General features: G+C 43.8%; 3 protein-coding genes across 3 annotated transcripts; all 3 read left to right on the top strand.

Annotated features, from left to right (window-relative positions):
• On the top strand, nucleotides 1-1,323 carry LOC100936464 (olfactory receptor 7G3). Its single transcript, XM_009252741.3, is given in 3 exon segments — nucleotides 1-867; nucleotides 869-1,062; nucleotides 1,238-1,323. Coding segments are annotated over 3 exon segments (1,014 nt in total). The 5' UTR covers nucleotides 1-133.
• A 9,988-nt stretch (nucleotides 1,324-11,311) lies between these two features.
• LOC100452292 (olfactory receptor 7G1) lies at nucleotides 11,312-12,256 on the top strand. Its single transcript, XM_024236452.1, is given in 3 exon segments — nucleotides 11,312-11,672; nucleotides 11,675-11,961; nucleotides 11,963-12,256. Coding segments are annotated over 3 exon segments (942 nt in total).
• A 3,381-nt stretch (nucleotides 12,257-15,637) lies between these two features.
• Nucleotides 15,638-22,799, top strand: LOC100447658 (olfactory receptor 7G2). The gene is made up of 2 exons (XM_054541323.2): nucleotides 15,638-15,800; nucleotides 19,945-22,799. Exons 1-2 carry the CDS (start codon nucleotides 15,730-15,732, stop codon nucleotides 20,933-20,935), a joined length of 1,062 nt encoding a protein of 353 aa, XP_054397298.2. The 5' UTR covers nucleotides 15,638-15,729; the 3' UTR covers nucleotides 20,936-22,799.
• Nucleotides 22,800-26,078: the final 3,279 nt, after the last annotated feature.

Below are 26,078 nucleotides of genomic sequence, written 5' to 3'. Positions count from 1 at the left end.
AGAGAAAGGAAAAGAAAGAAAGAAGGAAAGAAAGAAAGAACAAAAGAAAGAAAAAGAAAGGAAGGAAAAAGGTCTATAACTTATAACTGGTTTGGTTTTAATAATATAGACAAGATCAAGACTCATCAACAACATGAAAGCAGGAAACTTCTCAGACACTCCAGAATTCCTTCTCTTGGGATTGTCAGGGGATCAGGAGCTGCAGCCCATCCTCTTCATGCTGCTCCTGTCCATGTACCTGGCCACATTGCTGGGGAACCTGGTCATCATCCTGGCCGTCAACTCTGACTCCCACCTCCACACCCCCATGTACTTCTTCCTCTGCATCTTGTCCTTGGTCGACATCTGTTTCACCTCCACCACGGTGCCCAAGATGCTGGTGAACATCCAGGCACAGACTCAATCCATCAGTTACACAGGCTGCCTCACCCAAATCTGCTTTGTCCTGGTTTTTGTTGGATTGGAAAATGGAATTCTGGTCATGATGGCCTATGATCGATTTGTGGCCATCTGTCACCCACTGAGGTACAATGTCATCATGAACCCCAAGCTCCGTGGGCTACTGCTTCTGCTGTCCTTCATTAGTGTCCTGGACGCTCTGCTGCACATGTTGATGGTGCTACGGCTGACCTTCTGCACAGACCTGGAAATTCCCCACTTTTTCTGTGAACTAGCTCTTATTCTCAAGCTCGCCTGTTCTGATGTCCTCATCAATAACATCCTGGTGTATTTGGTGACCAGCCTGTTAGGTGGTGTTCCTCTCTCTGGGATCATTTTCTCTTACACACGAATTGTCTCCTCTGTCATGAAAATTCCATCAGCTGGTGGAAAGTATAAAGCTTTTTCCATCTGCGGGTCACATTGTTCCCTTGTTCTATGGAACAGGGTTTGGGGTGTACCTTAGTTCTGGGGCTACCCACTCCTCCAGGAAGGGTGCAATAGCATCAGTAATGTATACCGTGGTCACCCCCATGCTGAACCCGTTCATCTACAGCCTGAGAAACAAGGACGTGTTCAAGGCTTTGAGGAAACTAATATCTAGGATACCATCTTTCCGCTGATGTCTCAGCTGCTTTGGGCTTACACTGCTGGGATATGTCAGGGAGAAAGAAGTAATGAGAAGTCTTGAAAGCCTGACTATGTCTTTGGGGTTTTCTGTTTTCGTTTTTGTTTTGTTTTGTTTTGTTTTTTTGTTGTTTGTTTGTTTTTTGAGATGGAGTCTTGCTCTGTTGACCAGACTGGAGTGTAGTGGCACAATCTTGGCTCACTGCAACCTCCGCCTCCTGGGTTCAAGCGATTCTCCTGCCTCAGCCTCCCGAGTAGCTGGGATTACAGGCACATGCCACCAAGCCCCGCTAATTTTTCTATTTTTAGTAGAGACGGGGTTTCACCATGTTGGCCAGGGTGGTCTCGAACTCCTGACCTCAGGTGATCTGCCCATCTCAGCCTCCCAAAGTGCTGGGATTACAGGCATGAGCCACTGTGCTCAGCCTGACCAATGTCTTTGAATACATGAGACCAGAGATCAGATGGTTCAGGGTGATAGTTTTGGAATCGGACCACCTGGACTTGAATTCTTTTTGGATTGATTGACTGACTAATTGATTTTTGAGATAGTCTCTCACTTTGTTGCCCAGGCTGGAGTGCAGTGGTGTGATCACAGCTCACTGCCGCCTCGAATTCCTGGGCTCAAGTGATCCTCTGGACTCAGCCTGCCGAGTAGCTGAGACTGCAGGTGCATGCCACCATGCCTGGCTATTTTTTTATTTTTGTATCAATGCATAATAGATGTACATTGTTTCAGGATACATGTGATAGTGTAATACATTTGTATAATGTGTAAGGATTTGTTACTTTAGATATCCATCACCTTAAATATTTGTCTTGTCTTTATACTCCCACCATTCCAATTGTTCTCTTCTAGGTATTTTGAAATACACAATGGGTTATTTTGAACTATAGTCACCCTACTGGTCTATCCAATACTAGGTCTTTTTTTAAAAAAAAATTAAATTTAATTAAAAATTTAAAAACTTATTTATTTATTTATTTATTGAGACAGAGTCTTGCTCTGTCACCCAGTCTAGAGTGCAGTGGCGTGATTTCAGCTTACTGCAACCTCCACCTCTGGGGCTCAAGCGATTCTCCTGCCTCAGCCTCCTGAGTAGCTGGGATTACAGGCGCCTGCTACCGTGCCTGGCTCATTTTTGTATTTTTAGTAGAGACAGAGTTTCACCACGTTGGCCAGCCTGGCCTTGAACTCCTGACCTCAGGTAATCCGCCTGCCTTAGCCTCCCAAAGTGCTGGGATTACAGGCATGAGCCACCATGCCCAGCTAACTAATTTATTTTTAATTTAAAAATTAAGTAATTTATTTTCAATTTAAAAATTAAGTAATTAATTTTTATTTTTAATATTAAATGATTAATTTCTTTTTTAGAGAGAGCCTTGCTTTGTTGCCCAGGTTGAACTACAGTGGTGTGATTATAGCTCACTGCAGCCTCAAACTCCTGGCCTCAAACAATCCTCTTACCTCAGCTTCCCAAAGTGCTGGGATTATGCAGTGTAAGCCACTGTGCCCAGGTCCCCTATACTTTAAATCATCCCTAGATTACTTATATTACCCTAGTATAATGTTAATCCTATGTAAATAGTTATATTACTTAATATTGTATTTTTGGAATATTCTTATTTAATATTTTTAAATATTTTATTTAATATTTTTAATATTTTTGATCCACAGTTGGTTGAATCCATGAATGTGGTACTGGCAGTATATGGAAGGCTGACTGTACTTGTATATGTATATTGTTAAAGTTGTCAGAGTCAAAATGGAGTCAGTTATTTAAAAAAAAAAAAAGACTGGGTGCAGTAGCTATCAAAAAAGACTGCACTTTGATAGGCTGAGGTGGGTGGATCACAAGGTCAGGTGTTCGAGACCAGCCTGGCCAACATGGTGAAACCCCAACTCTACAAAAAATACAAAAATTAGCCAGGCATTGTGGTGCGTATCTGTAATCCCAGCTACTCAGGAGGCTGAGACATGAGAATCACTTGAACCTGGGAGGCAAAGATTGCAGTGATCCAAGATCGCACCACTGCATTCCAGCCTGGGCGACAGAGCAAAACTCCGTCTCATGCAAAACAAACAAACAAACAAACAAACAAAGAAACAAACAAACACACACAAAAAAACACCCTGACAAGTAAAGCTAGGGAAGGCCATGAAGAGATTTATCTACTTGCATGCCGAATAACAAGAACTATCACAAGACTACAAAAACCACAACCTTGCACAAAAGGCTGTTGCAACCTTACACAAAAAATATTTCTGCAAGTACATCTGCCCAGCAACTGCCTGTCCAACTTCAGACTGGCATCACCCTAGTTATTAGTTATTACTGTGAAGGATAATTATTTCAAAACAATTATGTAACCTTCCTCATTTTTACATTAAAAAACTGTCTTGCTTTGCCTCCTTGAATGCATAAATAGTTTATGATGGCACGCATATCGCTATTGCAATGCTTTCTTTGGCAATAAACATCATTTTCTTTTAGATAGCCTCTCTCTGTTATTTAGGTTGACTATGTATAGTTATATTGATTTATGTTTGTGCTGTTGAATTTCAAAGGAATTGAAATCAATATGCTGAAGAGATACCTGCACTCTCATGTTCAGAGCAGTATTAATCACAATAGCCAGGATATGTAATCAACATGAACGTCCATCAACATATAAGTGGATAAAGAAAATGTGGTATGGTGGGCACGGTGGCTCACGCCAGTAATCCCAGCACTTTGGGAGCCTGAGGTAGGTAGATTACTTGAGGTCAGGAGTTCAAGACCAGCCTGGCCAACATGGTGAAACCGTGTCTCCACTAAAAATACAAAAATTAGCCAGGCGTGATGACGTATGCCTGTAATCCCAGCTACTCAGGAGGCTGAGGCAAGAGAATCACTTGAACCCAGGAGGCGGAGGTTGCAGTGAGCCAAGATGGCACCACTGCACTCTAGCCTGGGCAACAGAGTGAGACTTCGTCTGGAAAAGAAAAAGAAAATGTGATATATGATAGAGTACTATACACCCTTTAAAAAGAAGGAAATTCTGTCATTCGCCACAACATGGAAGAACCTGGAGAACATTATGCTAAGTGAAATAAGCCAGGTACAGAAAGACAAATACTGCATGATCTCAACCATGTGTAGAATCCAAAAGAACTGATCTCATAAAATCAGAATAAAATAATGGCTACTGCGGTCAGGCGCGGTGGCTGATGCCTGTAATCCCAGCACTTTGGGAGGCCAAGGCGGGTGGATCACGAGGTTAGGAGTTTGAGACCAGCCTGCCCAGCATGGTGAAACACTGTCTCTACTAAAAATACAAAAATTAGCCGGGTGTGCTGGCACTTGCTTGTAGCCCCAGCTACTCAGGAGGCAGAGGCAGGAGAATCACTTGAACCTGGGAGGCAGAGGTTGCAGTGAGCCGAGATCGTGCCACTGCACTCCAGCCTGGGCGACAGAGGGAGACTCTGTCTCAAAAAAAAAAAAACAATAAAAATAAATAAATAAAAATAACTTTCTGGTCTATTTTGCAACTTGCATATTTGGTGATATTCTTCTCTCCGGGGTCATGTTTTCTTATTCTCACATAGCCTTGTCTGTTTTGAGAATGCTGTCAGCAAGTGGAAAACATAAAGCTTTTTTCACCTGAGAGTCTCACCTCCCATTTGTTTCTGATTCTACAGGGCAGGTCGGGGGGTGTACATTAGTTCTGCCATTTCTGACTCTTCAAGGAGGACTGTGGTGGCTTCAGTGATGTACACAGTGGTCACACCTATTATGAACCCCTTTATCTACAGCCTGAGAAACAGAGATATGAAGAGAGCCTCAGGGAAACGCATTGGTAGGATAACTTCTCTTCCTGATTGTGTTGTCCACTTTGGACTTGGGATTCAAAATGAGTCAAAGACACAGAAATGCTGGCGAGCCAGAATGCCTGACTGATCTATCACTGAGTTTTCTAAAATGATCAGATAACATAGTGGGTAAGTACATTTTAACTTGGGGTTGAAACATCACTTGTTCTTTGTGTGCAGCTCTGTGATTTTACGAAAATGAGTTCCACGGCCGGGTGCGGTGGCTCACGCCTGTAATCCCAGCACTTTGGGAGGCCGAGGTGGGAGGATCACGAGGTCCAGAGATCGAGACCATCCTGGCTAACACGGTGAAACTCCGTCTCTAATAAAAATACAAAAAATCAGCCGGGCGTGGTGGCGGGCGCCTGTAGTCCCAGCTACTTGGGAGGCTGAGGCGGGTGAATGGCGTGAACCCGGGAGGCGGAGCTTGCAGTGAGCCGAGATGCGCCACTGCACCCCAGCTTGGGTGACAGAGTGAGACTCCGTCTCAAAATACATACATACATACATACATACATACATACATACATACATGCATACATAGATAAATAAATAAAAATTAAAAATAAATAATAAAAAAATTAGTTCCATTCTCCAAGCTCAGTGTTTCTCTTTTCTTTTCTTTTTTTTTTGAGACAGAGTCTCGTTCTGTCACCCAGGCTGGAGTGCAGTAGTGCAGTCTCAGCTCACTGTAGCCTCTGCCTCCTAGGTTCAAGCAATTCTCATGCTTCAGTCTCCGGAGCAGCAAGGATTACAGGCAAGCATCCCCACGCCCAGCTAATTTTTTTCTATTTTTAGCAGAGACGGGGTTTCGCCATGTTGGTCAGGGTGATCTCGAACTCCTGGGCTCAAGGGGTCCACCCGCCTCGGCCTCCCAACGTGCTGGGATTACAGGCCTGAGTCACCAGGCCGACCACCACCACATTTCTTATCAACCCTGGGACAACACATTCTACTCTTAACGCTACTTCATTTCCTGCTCACTTTCCACAGTCAGCAAACTTTCCCCAAGGTGGTATCTGAACACTTGCCTCATGACTTTTCCCTTTCTGAGTCTCTGAACATTTCTACTTTTTTCTTTATTTTGGTTTTAGAGACACTATCTTGCTCTGTTGCCCAGGCTGGAGAACGAGAAATAGAAATAAAACTAATTTTTGTGACTTTCAATGTGATAAAGCAATAAGATGAGAGAACTTTTATTAATTTCTGGTTCAAAGACATATTTTAGTGTGACATAATCATAAATATTCATGTAATAGTAGTGCCAGTAACAACCAAGAAAAAAACAGAGAAAATTTATCAAAAAATAGCTACAACCAAAGGCTCATGTCCAAGAAGCAACGGAAGTAGCTTACACACCTCCAGAAAAAGATTTTACTCTCTTTTAAAATGGTTTCTAGAAATAATTCTTTTTAAAAAATCCTGAATAGCCAAGAAAACCCTATGCAAAAGGAACAAAGCTGGAGGCATCACACTGTCTGACTCCAAATTATACTACAGGGCTACAGCAATCAAAACAGCATGGTACATGTACAAGAACAGACAAATAAACCAATGGAATGGAATAGAGAACCCAGAAATAAGACCGCACACCTTCAACTATCTGATCTTTGACAAACCTGACCAAAACAAGCAATGAGAAAAGGATTCCCTACTCAATCAATGGTGCTGAGATAACTGGCTAGCCATATGCAGAAGATTGAAACTGCACCCCTTCCTTAAATTATATACAAAAATTAACTTAAGATAGACTAAAGACTTAAATGTAAAACCCAAAACTATAAATACCCCAGAAGACAACCTGATAATACCATTCAGAACATAGGCACGAGCAAAGATTCCATGATGAAGACACCAAAAGCAATTGCAACAAAAGCAAAAGTTGGCAAATGGGATCTAATTAAACTAGAGAGCTTCTGCACAGCGAAAGAAACTATCATCACAGTGAACAAACAACCTACAAAATGGGAGAAAATTTTTGCAATCTATCCATCTGACAAAGGTCTAATATCTAGCATCTATAAGGAACTTAAACAAATTTACAAGAAAAAAAAAACATTTAAAAAGTGGGCAAAGAACATGAACAGACATTTTTCAAAAGAAGACATACAGGCAGCCAACAGTCATACAAAAAAAGCTCAATATCACTGATCATTAGGGAAATGCAAATCAAAACCACAGTTAGATACCATCTCACATCAATCAGAATGGCTATTACTAAAAAGCCAAAAAATAACAGATGCTGGCAAGGCTGTGGAGAAAAAGGAACACTTATACACTGTCAGTGGGAGTGTAAATTAGTTCAACCATTGTGAAAGGCAGTGTGGGAATTCCTCAGAGACCTAAAGACAGAATACCATTAGACCCAGCAATCCCATTACTGGGTATATACCCAAAGGAATGTGAATCATTCTACTATAAAGACACATGCACACATTATGTTCATTGCAGCACTATTCACAATAGCAAAGACATGGAATCAATCTAAATGCCCATCATTGATAGAATGGATAAAGAAAATGTGATACATATACACCATAGAATACTATGCAGCCATAAAAAAAATGAGATCATGTTCTTTGCAAGAAAATGGATGGAGCTGGATGCCATTATCCTTAGCAAACTAGCGTAGGAACAGAAAACCGAAGACCACATGTTCTCACTTATAAGTGGGAGCTAAATAATGAGAACATGTGGACACATAGAGGGGAAAAACACACACTGGGGCCTGTTGAAGGGAAAAGGGTAGAAGGAGGCAGAAATCAGGAAAAATAACTAATGGGTACTAGGCTCAATACCTGGGTAATGAAATAATTGGTACAACAAACTCCCATGACACAAGTTTGCCTACGTACAAACCTGCATATGTGCCCCCGAGTTAAAATAAAAATTAAAAAAATAAAATAGACCGGGCATGGTGGCTCACACCTATAATCCCAACACTTTGGGAGGCAGAGGTGAGTGGATCTCCTGAGGTCAGGAGTTCCAGACCAGCCTAACAAACATGGTGAAATCCCATCTCTACTAAAAATACAAAAATTAGCTGGGAGTGGTGGCAGGCGCCTGTAATCTCAGCTACTCGGGAGGCTGAGGCAGGGGAATCGCTTGAACCCAGGAGGCAGAGGTTGCAGTGAGCCGAGATCGCGCCACTGCACTCTAGGCTGGGTGAAAGATCGAGACTCCATCTCAAAAAAAAAAAAAAAAAAGAAAAGTGGATGATGTACACCTGGCCTCTGGCCTCTAGGGTCAGGACAGCAGCCATCCTGAATTTCTCCCTTGTTCTGGAAGGATTTAAGCACCCTGGGATTACAGTGCCAACACAAACTCCTTGGCTAATGAGGAGCTTTGGCAATTGAGCCTCTAGGGAGGCAGAAACTACAATGTACCAGTGACCACTGCATTCATGAGCCAATGTGCCCAGCCGGAAGCTTTTATTTCTTATAAGAGAGAGAAACTCTGACTATAATTTGCATGAATAAGAAAGAGAGTTATTTTTTATTACAAGAACTTCAGGGGTAAGGAATGCATGGGAGCAGCAGTGTGGGGATTCATGCAAGCCTCAGGAAGACGGCTCCGTGTCTGTGCTGATTTTCCTCTTGCAACCAGATGTCTGCACAAATGTGGGCATCATATTCAGACATGGTGCTCAGAGAAAACCGACTGTCCTTCTGTAGGTCTGCTGTGAAGAGAGTCTATTTGTAATAGAAACTTTCTTTTTAAATTTTATTTTTATTTACTTGTTTATTAGAGACAAGGTCTCACTCTGTCACTCAGGCTGGAGTGCAGTGCCACGATCATGGCTCACTGCAGCCTTGAACTCCTGGGCCTCAGCGACCCTGAGTAGCTGGAACTACAAATAAGTGAGTGCCACCACACCTGGAGATATACATATATATAATCCTATATATATATAATTATACATATATTACACAAATGTATTATAATTGTATATTTGTAGGATTAGCTGCAGTCTCAGTGCTCCTGTGCAAAACTGTTTAATGTGTCCTCACCAGGAAGATTACTCTGTAGAGAACTACTTTCATTTGAGAAGATGTCGAGTGTAAGACAAGACAGGAGAAAATGGAAGTTGGCAAGATTTTGGGGCATAATTTTTTTCTATAAGCACACACACACACATACACAGCAGGATCATCAGTCAGAATTCTCTCTCGTGAGTGTGAGGAGCAAACAGTGGAGGTGTCAAAAGAGAATCAAAGGAGTGGGTGGAGAGTCTTCTGTTGCAGCTGTCTTTGGAGCTTGAGGAGGTGGCTTTATTTTCACGAAAATATCTGGGAAGCCAGGCATGGTGGCTCATGGCCGTAGTCCCAGCTACTTGGGAGGCTGAGGCAGGAGGATTGTTTGAGGCCAGGAGTTCGAGAGCAGCCTGGGCAACATGGCAAGATCCTGTCTCTAAAAAACCCCCAAAACAAAACAAAAAGCTCTTACATATCTGGAACGCAGCTCCTATTCTGGCACTCATAGAGTCTCCTAGGACTGAGATTCCTCTGTTAGTGTCCACAGAACAGACACAGAGGGGAACCACCCGAGACCTTTCCTCATAGAGAAGGTTCTTGGCCTTGCCCAAGAACTACTGGTGTTAAATCTCTGAGAAATGTGTCAGGTATGAGAATTTTTAATAAGCACTTTGAGAGATGCTGATAACCTCTGAAGCCTGATACTCATAACTTTAATATTAGGAGAACATGAGAAAACATATTTAGGGTTAGAAATATGAAGGGTCTTTCTTTAATCATACTTGTTACATTACCATATACAAAGTAATGCATAAAATCTATCTATCTGTAGGTAGTGTAGAGCACAGTGGCTCACTCCTGTAATCCCGGCACTTTGGGAGGTAGAGGCAGGCAGATCACAAGGTCAGGAGATGGAGACCACCCTGACCAACACAGTGAAACCCCATCTCTACTAAAAATACAAAAAATTAGCCGGGCTTGGTGGCAGGCGCCTGTAGTCCCAGCTACTCAGGAGGCTGAGGCAGGAGAATGGCGTGAACCTGGGAGGCGGAGCTTGCAGTGAGCCGAGATCGTGCCACTGCACTCCAACCTGGGCGACAGGGTGAGACACTGTCTCAGGAAAAAAAAAAAAATCTATCTGTAGTTCTGAGAGAATAGTAACATGATAAATTCGCATATACCTATCTGGGGTTAAAAATAAGTTAATGTCATCACCATAGAACCCACCTGCAGGATTTTCTACTCAGATCACCTTGTTTCCTTCCAGCAACAAATGAACTATCCTGAATTCTGTAGTTACCATTTTCTTTGAAAACAAAATGACTGTTATAAAATTCTCTGTAATTTACTTGCGATCTTGTCGGGGAGAGGAGGTGAGCAGCTTGCTAAACTTCACCTTATCTTCACTTTCCTATGGTGGTGTTTTTGTTTTTGTTTTTTTTGATGGAGTTTTGCTCTGTTGCCCAGGCTGGAGTATAATGGCATGATCTTGGCTCACTGCAACCTCCGCCCCCTGGGTTCAAGCGACTCTCCTTTCCTGGTTCTTGACACACCTTTGTATTATTTCTGTTGGCTGGCATGAAGTCTCTGGGGGTCCAGGCAGAGTCTTCCAGCTGTTTTCCTGGTATGTACTTTGATTTATTTTATTTATTTTTTGTTTTTTTATTACCAAATATTTTTAATAATCAGAACAGCAGAGTGGTGGCACATGCCTGTAATCCCAGCTACTCAGGAGGCTGAGGCAGGAGAATCGCTTGAACCCAGGAGGCGGAGGTTGCAGTGAACCAAGATTGTGCCACTGCACTCCAGCTTGGGCAACAAGAGCAAAACTCTGTCTCAAAAAAAAAAAAAAAAAATGATGAGGCTGGGCGCAGTGGCTCACACTTGTAAACCCAGCATTTTGGGAAGCCAAGGAGGGCAGATCACTTGAGGCCAGGCAATTGAGAGCAGCCTGGCCAACATGGCAAAACCCCGTCTCTACTAAAAATGCAAAAATTAGCCAGGTGTGGTGGCAAGTGCCTGTAATCCCAGCTACTTGGGAGGCTCAGGCAGGAGAACTGCTTGAAACCAGGAGGCAGAGGTTGCAGTGAGCCAGGATCATGCCACTGCACTCCAGCCTGGCGACAGCAAGACTCTGTCTCAAAAATAAAAAATAAATTTTAAAAATAAATAAATAAAAATAAAAAATGATCACCCCTTAACCATTTCCAGAATTAACAATTATCGATGCTGTGCTGTATAAGCTTCAAGTTTTGTAAAAACAATAAAGTCGTATCAATACAAAAGGCAACAATTATTTATTTTCTTCCCTTAGAATCCACCCCTTTTCAAGATGGTGTTTGCCTCTGGTGATGTTGCTCCTGCAGTCTAGAAAACACATTTGATTGTCCAATCATCCCATTTTTTGATCATCTAAAACATGGGACCCAGAAACCAAACAGCTGTTTCAGAATTTCTTCTCATGAAAGTGACAGAGGACCTAGAACTGAAGTTAATCCCTTTCAGCCTGTTCCTGTCCATGTACCTGGTCACCATCCTGGGGAACTTGCTCATCCTCCTGGCTGTCATCTCTGACTCCCACCTCCACACCCCCATGTACTTCTTTCTCTTTAATCTCTCCTTTACTGACATCTGTTTAACCACAACCACAGTCCCAAAGATCCTAGCGAACATCCAAGCTCAGAATCAGAGTATCACTTACACAGGCTGCCTCACCTAGATCTGTCTTGTCTTGGTTTTTGCTGGCTTGGAAAGTTGCTTTCTTGCAGTCATGGCCTATGACCGCCACTGAGGTACACAGTCCTCATGAACATCCATTTCTGTGGCTTGCTGATTCTTCTCTCCGTGTTCATGAGCACTGTGGATGCCCTGGTTCAGAGTCTGATGGTATTGCAGCTGTCCTTCTGCAAAAACGTTGAAATCCCTTTGTTCTTCTGTGAAGTTGTTCAGGTCATCAAGCTCGCCTGTTCTGACACCCTCATCAACAACATCCTCATATATTTTGCAAGTAGCATATTTGGTGCAATTCCTCTCTCTGGAATAATTTTCTCTTATTCTCTTATAAGAGAATATATTCTCTTATTCTCTTATAGTCACCTCTGTTCTGAGAATGCCATCAGCAAGAGGAAAGTATAAAGCATTTTTCACCTGTGGCTCTCACCTCTCTGTTTTTTCCTTGTTCTATGGGACAGCTTTTGGGGTGTACATTAGTTCTGCTGTTGCTGAGTCTTCCCGAATTACTGCTGTGGCTTCAGTGATGTACATTGTGGTCCCTCAAATGATGAATCCCTTCATCTACAGCCTGAGAAATAAGGAGATGAAGAAAGCCTTGAGGAAACTTATTGGTAGGCTATTTCCTTTTTAGCAATCTTTGTCCTCTGCTTTGAACTGGAGCTTCTAAAATAAATCATCATGACAGGATTCCTTGGTAAGCCAGAGTGCCTGACTCTTGCATCAAGATTTACTTTTTTTTTTTTTTTTTTTTTCAAGGCGGAATCTTGCTCTGTCACCCAGGCTGGAGTGCTGTGGCACGATCTCGGCTCGCTGCAAACTCCGCCTCCCGGGCACACACCACCACACCTGGATTTTTTTTGTATTTTTAGTAGAGATGGGGTTTCACCGTGTTAGCCAGATTGGTCTCCATCTCCTGACCTTGTGATTCACCCACCTCGACCTCCCAAAGTGCTGGGATTGCAGGCGTGAGCAACTGCACCCGGCCAATCCTTTTATCTTTTAAAGTGATTACTGATTAGGAGAGACTTAATTCTGCCATTGCTGTGTTCTGTGTGTTTTATACGTTTTAGTTTTCTGTTTCCTCGATTACTGCCTTGTTCTGTGTCCAGTTGATTCTTCTGTTGTGAATCCTATTTTCAGTCATTTGGAGACATTCCCCGTGGTGGGATTACTGGATCACATCGTAATTCCATTTTTAGTTTTCTGAGGAACCTCTATACTGTTTTCCATAATGGCTCTTCTTTGTGGTTCTTGTTCTATAAAGGACTGGGAGAGACGAGATACCAGATATCCCTGCTTCCAGTCACTGACCTTTGTTATAGATTAACTGCCTCCTTTACTGTCTTGTACCTAACTCAGACCGGATGGCACACAGGACCCCACGACTGTTATGCCTTCAGTGTAAAATGTTAAATACACCTTTCCTAAAAGAAAAAGACCACCCAGACTAATTAGTTGTATTAAAATGCAACACAATGCAATTGTTATTGTTTGGAAGAATAATACCAAATATTGTAACTATGCAGTAAGCCTTAAAGATGTTGAAATTCTGTTAAACTGAGCTTCGTGCAGTGGTTCACACCTGTAATCCCAGTGCTTTAGGAGGCAGAGGCAGGTGGATCACTTGAGGTCAGGAGTTTGAGACCAGCCTGACCAACATGGCAAAACCCCATCTCTACTAAAAATACAAAAATTAGCCAGGCGTGGTGGCGGGTGCCTGTAATCCCAGCTACTTGGGAGGCTGAGGCACGAGAATCACTGGAACCTGGAAGGCGGAGGCTGCAGTGAGCTAAGATCACACCACTGTACTCCAGCCCTGGGCGACAGAGCAAGACTGTGTCTCAAAAAAAAAAAAAAAAAAAAAATAGAAAAAAGAAATTCTGTTAAACTTTCCTGAACTTTGCCTACATAAACAATCTCAAACTTTTGCACCTTGAAACACTCACTCCCCTTCTTTGGAAGCTGTGCTTCCCTGGTGACTTGTCTCAGACATTGTGCTTGAATAAACTCTCTTGAGACTAGATTCTGGCTGGGTGTGGTGGCTCTTGTAATCCCAGCACTTCGAGAGGCCGAGGTGGGAAAATCGCTTGAACCCAGGAGTTCGAGGCCAGCTTGGGCAACATAGAGAGACCCCATCTCTCTGAAAAAAAAATAAAAAATTACTCAGATGTGCTTGGTGCACATCTGTAGTCCCAGCTACATGGGAGGCTGAAGTGGGAGGATTGCTTGGGCTCAAGAAGTTGAGGCTGCAGTGAGCTATGATTGCACCACTGCACTCCAGCCAGGGCAACAGAGCCAGATCCTGTCTCTAAAAATAATAAAACAAACTAGATTCTGACCCTTTTGATTATTTTAGGTTGACAGATCAATTGGGGGAACACAGATTATTATTATTGACATAATGGACACAACATCTTGAAATTTCAGGTTGAATACTGTCTCTTGCCAGATACTACCTGTGTGGTCAGAGATTGAAGAACCTTAAAAGACAGGTAACCAAGCAAGGAAAATTGCAGCAGCTTACACTTTTTTTTTTTTTTAAGACAGAGTCTTGCTCTGTCACCCAGGCTGGAGTGCAGTGGCAGAATCTCAGCTCACTGCAACCTCCACCTTCTGGGTTCGAGTGATTCTCCTGCCTCAGCCTTCTGAGTAGCTGGGATTACAGGTGTTCGCCACCATGCCTGGCTAATTTTTGTATTTTTAGTAGAGACAGGGTTTCACCATGTTGGTCAGGCTGGTCTCAAACTCCTGACCTCATGATCTGTCCACCTCAGCCTCTCAAAGTGCTGGGATTATAGGCATGAGCCACTGCACCCAGCTAGCTTACACGTAAGACCCAAACTTGCAGATGGCTTACAGGTTAAGGTTTTTTTGTTTTTTTTTTTTCTGGAGACAGAGTCTTGGTCTGTCACCCAGGCTGGAGTGCAGGGACACGATCTCAGCTCACTGCAACCTCCGCCTCCCGGGTTCAAGCAATTCTCCTGCTTCAGCCTCCCGAGTAGCTGGGACTACAGGCGCCCATCACCACGCCTGGCTAATTTTTGTATTTTTAGTAGAGATAAGGTTTCACCATGTTGGCCAGGCTGGTCTCGAACTCCTGACCTCAGGTGATCCACCCACCTCAGCCTCCCAAAGTGCTGGGATTACATGCATGAGCCACCACGCCCGGCATCAAATCTCATCTCTACTAAAAATACAAAAATTAGCCAGGTGTGGTGGCACTCGCCTGTAATCCCAGCTACTCTGGAGGTTGAGGCACAAGAATCACTTGAACCCAGAGGCAGAGGTTGCAGTCAGCTGAGATGGCGCCACTGCATTTCAGCCTGGGTGATAGAGTGAGACTGTCTCAAAAAAAAAAAAAAAAAAAAAAAGAATAAGAAAGAAAGAAAGAAGAAAAAAGAAAACCTTCATGTTGGTTATACCTGTCTTCTGGCACTGCTGCTGGCATTCACCTATGCAGGCTTGCAGCTTGCTTACCTATGCTTGCAGCTTGACTTTTCAGGCTACTTTTTGTCTGAAAAGAAATGATTTGGGGGCTGCTTTTTATTAAAAAGAAAAACGTTTCCCAGGGCTTCTGTACCCTCACTAACTGCCTAAATAATTTCTTTTTAATTCCCGTGTTATTATTAGGTTAATTTATAGCTACTTGTGGCAACAGCAAGCAGTTTTATGAGATGAATGCATAGTTCAAAGGAGGGGAGGAGGGCTGTGTTTGCTGTCTCATTTTAATGTCTTTCTGGGCCTGACAATGAAGAGAACTCACATTCCTCAGATCAAAATCCTTTTTTTACTAGACGAATGGTATGTGTTCTGGGAGCAAGGTTCGTGAAGTGGAGGTGAGCAGAAACAATGGAGCGATGTGGATGGTGTACACGTGGCCTCAGGGGACAGGGACTCAGCCATTCTGAATTCCTCACTCCTCTAGTCTTGGTCTTTAAGGATGTGCACTCCTGGGATCAGAACGATGGTAAAATAGCCAGTGTAATGAGGAGCGTTAGATATTGAGGTCCCAGGGATATAGACACCGCAACAAGTCAGGCTGTAAGCACCTCACTGAACATCTCTTACCCAGCTCAGAAGCTGCATCAGAACCTCCTTCCAGACATGATCCTTTTTGACCAGGACTCAAGTCTGTCTGCACTTCCTGAGGATAGATCATCCTCTGCAATATCCATGTGAGTTGTTGAGCATCATTTTTGTTGAAGCCAATCAGATAACCCAAAGTCCTTTAGTTAATTAATGCTTTGGAAATGAGGGTAGGTGGTTTTGTTTTTTGGGTTTTTTTTAGAGACAAGGTCTCACTCTGTTGCCTAGCAGGAGTGCGGTGACCCGATCATAGCTCACTGCAGTCTCGAATTCCTGGTATCAATCAATCCTTTGGCCTCAGCCTCCTGAGTAGCTGGGACTACAGGTGCATGCCATTACACTTTGCAAATTTTTAAATTTGTTTTGTAGACACAGGTTCTCACTACATTGCTCAGGCTGGTCTTACACTCCTGGCCTCTGGTACTCCCGCCTCAGCCTCCCAAAGGACCCGGATTATAGATGTGAGCCACAGTGCCTGGCTATATAAAGCTTGTAAAATGCAACACAATGCCATTGTTATTATTTGGAAGAATAATACCAAATATAATGAAAGGTATAGGAGAATAATATAGACCAAGTGTGTGTACTGGTTCCCCTAGGGAAGGAAAAAAAAAATCAAGAATGTGCTTGTACACGAAGTGGGGTTTTCAGATACGCACTTTTTTTTTTTTTTTTTTTTTTGAGATGGAATCTCTCTCTGTCACCCAGGCTGGAGTGCTGTGGCACGATCTCGGCTCACTGCAACCTCCACCTCCCGGGTTCAAGCAATTCTCCTGTCTCAATTCCCTGAGTAGCTAGGATTACAGATGCACATCACCGCACCCAGCTAATTGTTTTGTATTTCTAGTAGAGACGGGGTTTCACCATATTGGTCAGGCTGGTCTCGAACTCCTGACCTCAGGTGATCCACCTGCCTCAGCCTCCCAAAATGCTGGGATTACAGGCGTGAGCCACCATGCCCAACCTCAAATACACACTTTGTTGCAATAAAATATGTATTACTTTTTGTAATAAAAAGACCTAAAGAAAGGATAGTGAATTGTGTGAATTTTTTTGTTTTTTTTTTTTGAGACACAGTCTCCCTCTGTCACCCAGGCTGGAGTACAGTGGCACGATCTCGGCTCACTGCAACCTCCGCCTCGCAGGTGCAAGTGATTCTCCTGCCTCAGCCTCCCAAGTATCTGGGGTTACAGGCGCACACCACACCACCATATCCAGCTAATTTTTTTTTTTTTTGTATTTTTAGTAGAGACGGGGTTTCACCATATTGGCCAGGCTGATCTCGAACTCTTGACCTCAGGTGATCCACCCGCCTCGGCCTCCCAAAGTGCTGGGATTATAAGCTTGAGCCACTGCGCCTGGCCTTGTGTGAATTTTATATTGTTGACTGATGGGTAGCCAGCCCTTCATTATTCTCTGTACTTTCTGAATAATTCACACATGAATAATCTATAATAAAAATGAATATATTTGTGCAGGTTCAAAAATGTTTAGGATTTTTCTCATACTGTACACTGTTTATCATACAAAAATTTTCTTCCTTTCGTCGTCCCTTTCCTTCTCCTTTTCTTTTTCTCTCTGTCTTTCTCTCTCTCTTTCCTTCTCTTTTTTTTGTGAATCATACATCAGTTGTTAAAAAACAAGCTAAATCTTTTTTTTTTTTTTTTTTGAGACAGAGTGTCACTCTGTCACCCAGGCTGGAGTGCAATGGCACAATCTTGGCACACTGCAACCTCCATTTCCTGAGTTCAAGAGATTCTCCTGCCTCAGCCTCCCAAGTAGCTGAGATTGCAGGTGTGTGCCACCACGCCTGGCTAATTTTTGTAATTTTAATAGACATGGGGTTTCACCATGTTGGCTAGGCTGATCTCGAACTCCTGACCTCATAATCCACCTGCCTCAGCCTCCCAAAGTGCTGGGATTACAGGTGTGAACCACCGCGCATGGCCTGTTGAGGGTTTTTAACATAAAGCAATGTTGAATTTTATTAAAAGCCTTTTTTGCATCTGTTGAGATAATGTGGTTTTTGGTTTTAGTTCTTTTTATGTGATTAATCACATTTATTGATTTCTGTATGTTGAACCAATCTTGCATCAGAGGGATTAAAGTCTATTTGATAGTGGTGGATAAGTTTTTTGATATGGATAATCATGTTTTATACCTTGTTTTATTCTCAGCATGTAGAAGAATAAATGAAATTGAGTTAGTGTCTTATAATAATTTGTTCCAATAAAGAAAATGGAGGGGCCAGACACAGTGGCTCACGTCTGTAATCCCAGCACTTTGGGAGGCCAAGGCAGGTGGATCACAAAGTTAGGAGTTCGATACCAGTCTGGCTAAGATGGTGAAACCCTGTCTCTACTAAAAATACAAAAATTAGCCGGGCGTGGTGGCACACACCTGTAATCCCAGCTACTCTGGAGGCTGAGGCAAGAGAATAGCTTGAACCCGGGAGGCAGAGGTTGTAGTGAGCTGAGATCGCGCCACTGTATTCTAACCTGGGTGACAGAGCAAGACTCCATCTCAAAAAAAAAGAAAAAGAAAAAGAAAAGAAAATGGAGGGAACAGGAGGAGAGAGAAAAGAAATGTAGGAAGAAAGTAAGCAAGGGGAAGGATTTGAATATTCACTTGGGTTCACAGTGCACACTAGAGAATTTAAAATTTTTTTGTTTGTTTGTTTGTTTTTTGAGATGGAGTCTCGCTCTGTCGCCCAGGCTGGAGTGCAGTGGCGCGATCTCAGCTCACTGCAAGCTCCGCCTCCCAGGTTCACACTATTCTCCTGCCTCAGCCTCCCGAGTAGCTGGGACTACAGGTGCCAGCCACCACGCCTGGCTAATTTTTTGTATTTTTAGTGGAGATGGGGTTTCACCGTGTTAGCCAGGATGGTCTCGATCGCCTGACCCTGTGATCTGCCCGCCTCGGCCTCCCAAAGTGCTGGGGTTACAGGCGTGAGCCACCGCGCCCGGCCAAGAATTTAAAAATTTTTTAAATGTTAAGTTTTATCATTTTTAAAAGTTTAAGAATGACACAAACTGACAAAATGTTAGCAATGTTGCAGTATGTTTCTATATACATTTGTTTTGGGTAACATTGAAAATTGGATGATTGTTTTAGAAAATCACATGTGAAAGATGACAAATAGGTAATATTTAGCATGCTAACTCTGACTTTCTGTCTATCTCTAGTACTGTTTGGAGCTCTATGCTGATAAGAATCCTGAAGGCACATGTGGTCTTAGCAGGAAAGAGCACTAGACTAGACTAGAAGTGTCTGCCATGAGTCAGGGAACAGCAGAAAGAATAAAGATAAAAGATTTCCACATTCTTTGGCCAAGCGTGGTGACTCACACCTGTAATCCCAGCACTTTGGGAGGCTGAGGCAGGCGGATCACTTGAAGTCAGGAGTTCGAGACCGGCCTGACCTACATGGTGAGACCCCCATCTCCACTAAACATACAAAAAAAAAATTTTTTTTTTAATTAGCCAAGCATGGTGGTGTGCACCTGTAACCCCAGCTACCTGAGAGGCTGAGGCGCGCGAAACACTTGAACCTGGGAGGCGGAGCTTGCAGTGAGCTAAGATCACACCACTGCACTCCAGCCTGGGCGACAGAGTGAGACCCTATCTCCCCCACCAAAAAAAGATTTCCACATTTTTTGATTAAGAAAACTCCACTCCTGGGCCAGGCATGGTGGCTCACGCCTGTAATCCCAGCACTTTGGGAGGCTGAGACAGGTGAATCACTTGAGGTCAGGAGTTCGAGATCAGCCTGACTAACATGGTGAGACCCCCCCCGTCTCTACTAAAAACACACACACACACACAAATTAGCCAGGAATAGTGGTGTGCACCTGTAACCACAGCTACTTGGGAGGCTGAGGCCGGAGAATCACTTGAACATGGAGGTGGAGCTTGCAATAAGCTAAGATTACATTACTGCACTGCGGCCTGGTGGACAGAGTGAGACCCTGTCTCAAAAAAAAAAAAAAAAAGATTTCCACATTTTTTGATTAAGAAAACTCCACTCCTAAGTAAATGTTTTGAACTGGCTCTCAAAATTCAGCATCTATCAAAAACATCTACTAGGCTTGTGAAAGAATAGTCTGTTGGTTCTCATCCCCAGAGTTTATCAGCAAGAAGTCTGGGGAGGAGAGCAAGATTTTGCATTTCTGTCATGTTCTTGAGTGATGCTGATGCAGCTGCTGCTTACATATTTTATTATCTTTTCCATCAGATTCATCATCAACAGCATGGAAGAGAGAAACCAAACAGCTGTTTCAGAATTCCTTCTCCTGGGACTGATAGAGGATCCAGAACTGCAGCCTGTCCTCTTCAGCCTGTTCCTGTCCATGTACCTGGTCACCATCCTGGGGAACCTGCTCATCCTCCTGGCTGTCATGTCTGACTCCCACCTCCACACCCCCATGTACTTCTTCCTCTCCAATCTCTCCTTTTCAGACATTTGTTTCAGCACAACCACGATCCCAAAGATGCTGGTGAACATCCAAGCTCAGAATCAGAGCATCACATACACAGGCTGCCTCACCCAGATCTGCTTTGTCTTGGTTTTTGCTGGCTTGGAAAATTGTCTCCTTGCAGCAATGGCCTATGACCGCTATGTGGCCATTTGTCACCCCCTTAGATACACAGTCATCATGAACCCCCACCTCTGTGGCCTGCTGATTCTTCTCTCTCTGTTGACTAGCGTTGTGAATGCCCTTCTTCTCAGCCTGATGGTGTTGAGGCTGTCTTTCTGCACAGACCTGGAAATCCCGCTCTTCTTCTGTGAACTGGCTCAGGTCATCCAACTCGCCTGTTCGGACACCCTCATCAATAACATCCTGATATATTTTGCAGCTTGCATATTTGGTGGTGTTCCTCTGTCTGGAATCATTTTCTCTTACACTCAGATCGCCTCCTCTGTTTTGAGAATGCCATCAGCAAGTGGAAAGCACAAAGAATTTTCCACCTGTGGGTCTCACCTCTCCATTGTGCTCTTGTTCTATGGGGCAGGTTTGGGGGTGTACATTAGTTCTGCAGTTACTGACTCATCTAGGAAGACTGCAGTGGCTTCAGTGATGTATTCTGTGGTCCCTCAAATGGTGAACCCCTTTATCTATAGTCTGAGGAATAAGGACATGAAGGGAACCTTGAGGAAGTTCATAGGGAGGATACCTTCTCTTCTGTGGTGTGCCATTTGCTTTGGATTCAAGTTTCTAGAGTAAGTCAAAGTGACAGGATTCCTGGTGAGCTAGAATGCCTGACTCTTTGTTTATTTTTTTTTTCCCTCTGAGATGGAGTCTTGCTCTGTCTCCCAGGCTGGAGTGCAATGGCACGACCTTGGCTCACTGCAACTTCCACCTCCAGGTTCAAGCCATTCTCCTGCCTCAGCCTCCCGTGTAGCGGGGATTACAGGCGCCTGCCACCATGCCTGGCTAATTTTTGTATTTTTAGTAGAGATGGAGTTTCACCAAGTTGGCCAGGCTGGTCTTGAACTCCTGACGTCAGGTGATCCACCTGCCTTGGCCCAACAAAGTGCTGGGATTACAGGCATGAGCCACCGCGCCCAGCCTGCCTGACTCTTTGATCACCAAGTTCTTCTAAAATGTCTAGATGACATAAAAACTAACTACATTTCCACTCGGGCTTGAAATCTGACTTTGCTTTTTTTGTCTGGATCTGTGATGATGGACATGTAATTTTAATTCTCTAGACTCAATTTCTTTGCTCAGGCCATAGACTCAGAGGCTGAGCCCAAGTTATTTATTTATTTATTTAGAGACGGAGTCTCGCTCTGTCGGCCAGGCTGGAGGGTAGTGGTGTGATCTCGGCTCACTGTAATCTCCGCCTCCCAGGTTCAAGTGATTCTCCCACCTCAGCCTACTGAGTAGCTGGGACTACAGGTGCACGACACGACACTCGGCTAATTTTTGTATTTTTAGTAGAGATGAGGTTTCACCATGCTGGCCAGGGTGGTCTCGATCTCCTGACCTTGTGATCCAATCACCTCAGCCTCCCAAAGTTCTGGGATTACTGGGATTACAGGCGTGAGCCACTGCTCCTGGCTAAGTGATTTTTTTTTTAATGGATTAGTCTCAGAAGAAGAAAAGTTGTGGAAGGTAGATAGTTCAGGATAGGTCAGGAAAATGTGTTTTTGGTTTTTTGTTTAGTTTAGGTTTGTTTTTTTGTTTTGTTTTTTTTTCCTAAGACAGAGTCTTGCTCTGTCCCCAAGGCTGGAGTGCAATAGCATGATCTCGGCTCACTGCAACCTCCATCTTCCGGGTTCAAGTGATTCTCCTGCCTCAGGCTCCCAAATAGCTGGGTAGTTTTGTTTTTTGTTTGTTTTTTTTTCACAGACAGGGTCTTGCTTTGTCACCTAGGCTGGAATGCAATGACACAATCATAGCTCCCTGCAGCCTCAAACTCCAGGACTCCAGCGCTCAAACTCCAGGGACCCTCCTACCTCAGCCTCCTAGGAAGCTAGGACTCCAGGCATGCACCACCACGTCCAGTGTGGGGTGTGATGTAGAGATGGACTCTGGCTATGTTGCCCAGGTTGGTCTCAAAACCTAGGTTCAAGTGATCCTCCTGCCATGGCCTCCCAAAGATCTGAGATTAGAGGTGAAGTCACTGTGCCCTGCCAGGAAAAGGATTTAAGTGAGGTTGTTGTTATATCTGGAGACAAGCTTCCACCTTATTGCATATTTAGGGTCATGTCAGTTGCACCCCAGTGTAGACCTATAGTGGGTCAAGGGAGCAAAGTTTTCATACCCGATTTAGTAACTAGTGGGACCAGTCACTGGTAAACTGTATTCTCCCTAGACAACATTAGCATCTATTATACTCAGTTTTATCATCAAAAAATTAGCATAATTAGATTATCTTAGTGATTTGAGATTATTGTGAGATATTTGAACTTCATAAGTGAGGACACCTTAGGTTCCAATTTAAAAAATAGGAGCCCTGGGCCAGGCACAGTGGCTCACACCTGTAATCCCAGCACTTTGGGAGGCTGAGGCAGGTGGATCACGAGCTCAGGAGATCGAGACCATCCTGGCTAACATGGTGAAACCCCATCTCTACTAAAAAATACAAAAAATTAGCCGGGCGTGGTGGCAGGCACCAGTAGTCCCAGCTACTTGGGAGGCTGAGGCAGGAGAATGGTGTGAACCTGGGAGGTGGAGCTTGCAGTGAGCCGAGATCAGGCCACTGCACTCCAGCCTGGGCAACAGAGCGAGACTCCGTCCCAAAAAAAAAATAGGAGCCCTGGCCAGGCATGGTGGCTCACGTCTATAATCCCAGCACTTTGGGAGGCCAAGGTGGTTGGATCACTGGAGGTCAGGAGTTCAAAACTGGCCTGGCCAACATGGTGAAACCCCATCTCTACTAAAAATACAAAAATTAGCTGGGTTTGGTGGCTGGAGCCTGTAATCCCAGCTACTCAGGAGGCTGAGGCAGGAGAATTGCTTGAGCCCGGGAGGCGGAGGTTGCAGTGAGCCAAGATTGCACCACTGCACTCCAGCCTGGGAGACAGAGCAAGACTCAATAAATAAATAAATAAATAAATAGCAACCCTAACTCTAATATGCTCAAACAATAAAGACAGTTCTCTTTCATTACAAGGACCTCAGAATTCAGGAATGTGCAGGAATAGGAGAGGGCTTCATTGAGTCCTTCACGAGGTGCCCTCCCGCTAGCACTGGTTTTCCTCCGACTGCAAGAGGTAGTTGCAGTCAATGCAGGAGCCATATCTAGACCTGATTCCCAGAGACAGAAACCAGAGAACCCTTCCCTGGGTCCATTGATAATAGATAACTTTCATGGAGTCAACCAGAAGACATTTCTGTCATGAGTTGGCTCATGGCCCTCAGAAGACTATATCCACATTCTAATCCTCTTGCTTGTTAATCTGAGCTTTTATTTATTTATTTATTTATTTATTTATTTATTTATTTGTCTGAGATGGAGTCTTGCCCTGTCGCCCAGGCTGGAGTGCAGTGGCGTGATCTTGGCTCACTGCAACCTCCGCTTCCCGGGTTCAAGAAATCCTCCTTCCTCTGCCTCCTGAGTAGCTGGGATTACAGGCGCCTGCCACCACAGCCTGCTAATTTTTGTATTTTTAGTAGAGATGGGTTTTTGCTATGTTGGCCAGACTGGTCTTGAACTCCTGGACTCAAGTAATACACCTGCCCCAGCCTCCCAAAGTGCTGGTATTACAGACGTGAGCCACCGCACCTGGCCTTGAATCATATGACAAAAGGGTGAATGTGACTTATTTGGGAAAAGGGTCTTTGCAGAGAAGCAGCTTACCCTAGATTACCTGGGCAGGCTCTAAATGTAACCACATGTTTTCTTATAAGATAGGCAGAGGTGGAGGCCAGGCACAGTGGTTCATCCTTGTAATTCCAACACGTTGGGAGGCTGAGGCAAGAGAATTGCTTGAGGCCAGGAGTTTGAACCCAGCTGGGCAACAAAGTCAGACCCTGTTACAAAAAAATTTAAAAAATAAGCTTGGCATGGTGGTGTGTACCTGTAGTCCCAATTACTCGGGAGGCTGAAATGGGAGGATCGCTTGATCCCAGGAGTTGGAGACTGCAGTGAGCTATGATTGCACCATTGCACTCCAGCCTGGGCAACAGAGTGAGATTCAATCTCGAATAAAAAAAGGAAAAAAGAAAACAAAAGACAGAAGTGGAGAAAACACAAAGAAAAGGAAGAAGTAATGTAACCATGGAGACAGGAATTTTATTGATGCTGTATTTGATTAGTGATTTTTTTACTGATTAGTATTTGATTGACAGTCTTGTACATTTTTGCCCTACAAATCTGTCCTTTTAATATGCATGGTGTTTATAGCCCTATACAATTTATTAAACAAATTTTACTCTTTTTGACATTGTTAAAGTTGAAACTTCATGAACGAATTTTGTGCCCTGATTGTTGTTTCCTTTTTTATTTTTTTTGAGAAGGGTCTTCCTCTCACGCAGGCTGGAGGGCAGGGGTATGATCATAGCTCACTTCAGCCTCAACCTCCTGGGCTCAAGTGCTCCTCCTGCCTCAGCCTCCCAAGTAGATGGGACCATAGGTACACACCACTATTAGAAATGTAAAAAATCAGCTGGACTTTGTCCCAGCTACTTGGGAGGCTGAGGCAGAAGAATCGTTTGAACCTGGGAGACGGAGGTTGCAATGAGCTAAGATCATACCACTGCACTCCAGCCTGGGCAACACAGCAAGACTCCATCTGAAAAAAAAAAAGGTGTCATACTTTTCATCAGGTGTCATACTCCTTCATCAGAATGAAGGAGACAATTTGAATGTAAGAGAAAGTAATACCACATATTCTTATGCAGGAATATAAAATTTTTAAAAATATACACACACATATCCTTATGAATTAATTTTATTTTTAAGCTGAAATGTAGTATTAATCTTTCTGATATTGTTTGCTAAAGTGAGGATGCCTTTAAAGGTATGTAGAGAAAGAGGTGTTGAATCCAGTACAGAAGGAAGAAGAGGACGGGCGCTGTGGCTCATGCCTGAAATCCCAGCACTTTGGGAGGCCAAGGCGGGCGGATCACCTGAGGTCAGGAGTTCAAGACCAGCCTGGCCAACATGGTGAAACCCTGTCTCTACTAAAAATACAAAAATTAGCCGGGCGTGGTGGCGCATGCCTGTAGTCCCAGCTACTCCGGAGGCTGAGGCAGGAGAATTGCTTGAACCCAGGAGGCGGAGGTTGCAGTGAGCTGAGATCTTGCCACTGCACTACAGCCTGGATGACAAGAGCAAAACTTCATCTCAAAATAAATAAATAAATAAATAAACAAACAAACAAACAAATAAAAAATAAAATAAAATAAATAAGGGTGAGAGTTTCCTACTAGGCAATTTGTATTTTTTTTTTTTTAGCAGGATCTCACTCTGTTGCCCAGGCTGGAGTACAGTGGTGTGATCATGGCTCATGGCAGCCTCAACCACCCCAGGCTCAGGTGATGCATCCTCTCACCTCAGCCTCTGGAGTAGCTGAGACTACAGGTTCACACCACCACATCTGGCTAATTTTTGTATTTTTTGTAGAGAAGGGGTTTCACTATGTTGCACAGGGTAGTCTCAAACTCCTGGGCTCGTGCAGTCCACCTGCCTCAGCTTCCAAAGTGCCAGGATTACAGGCATGAGCCACTGCACCCGGCCTTTTCTCCCTGTGGGTCTCACCTCTCAGAAACCCATTTCTAGAGTGTCATCGTTCCACTAACATGCCAGCTACTTTGGACTTTAAGCTGTGAAACATATAAAAGAGAAATTCATAATGAATGATCCAGAAAACCTGATTAAGGTCTTTGAATACAAGAGAAGATCATCATGCTTAAG

The sequence above is a fragment of the Pongo abelii genome, chromosome 20 (genome assembly GCF_028885655.2).
Source record: "Pongo abelii isolate AG06213 chromosome 20, NHGRI_mPonAbe1-v2.0_pri, whole genome shotgun sequence".
NCBI lineage: Eukaryota > Metazoa > Chordata > Mammalia > Primates > Hominidae > Pongo > Pongo abelii.
The sequence above is the reverse complement of the archived record's forward strand: the minus strand, read 5'-3'. Positions and strand labels throughout refer to the sequence as shown.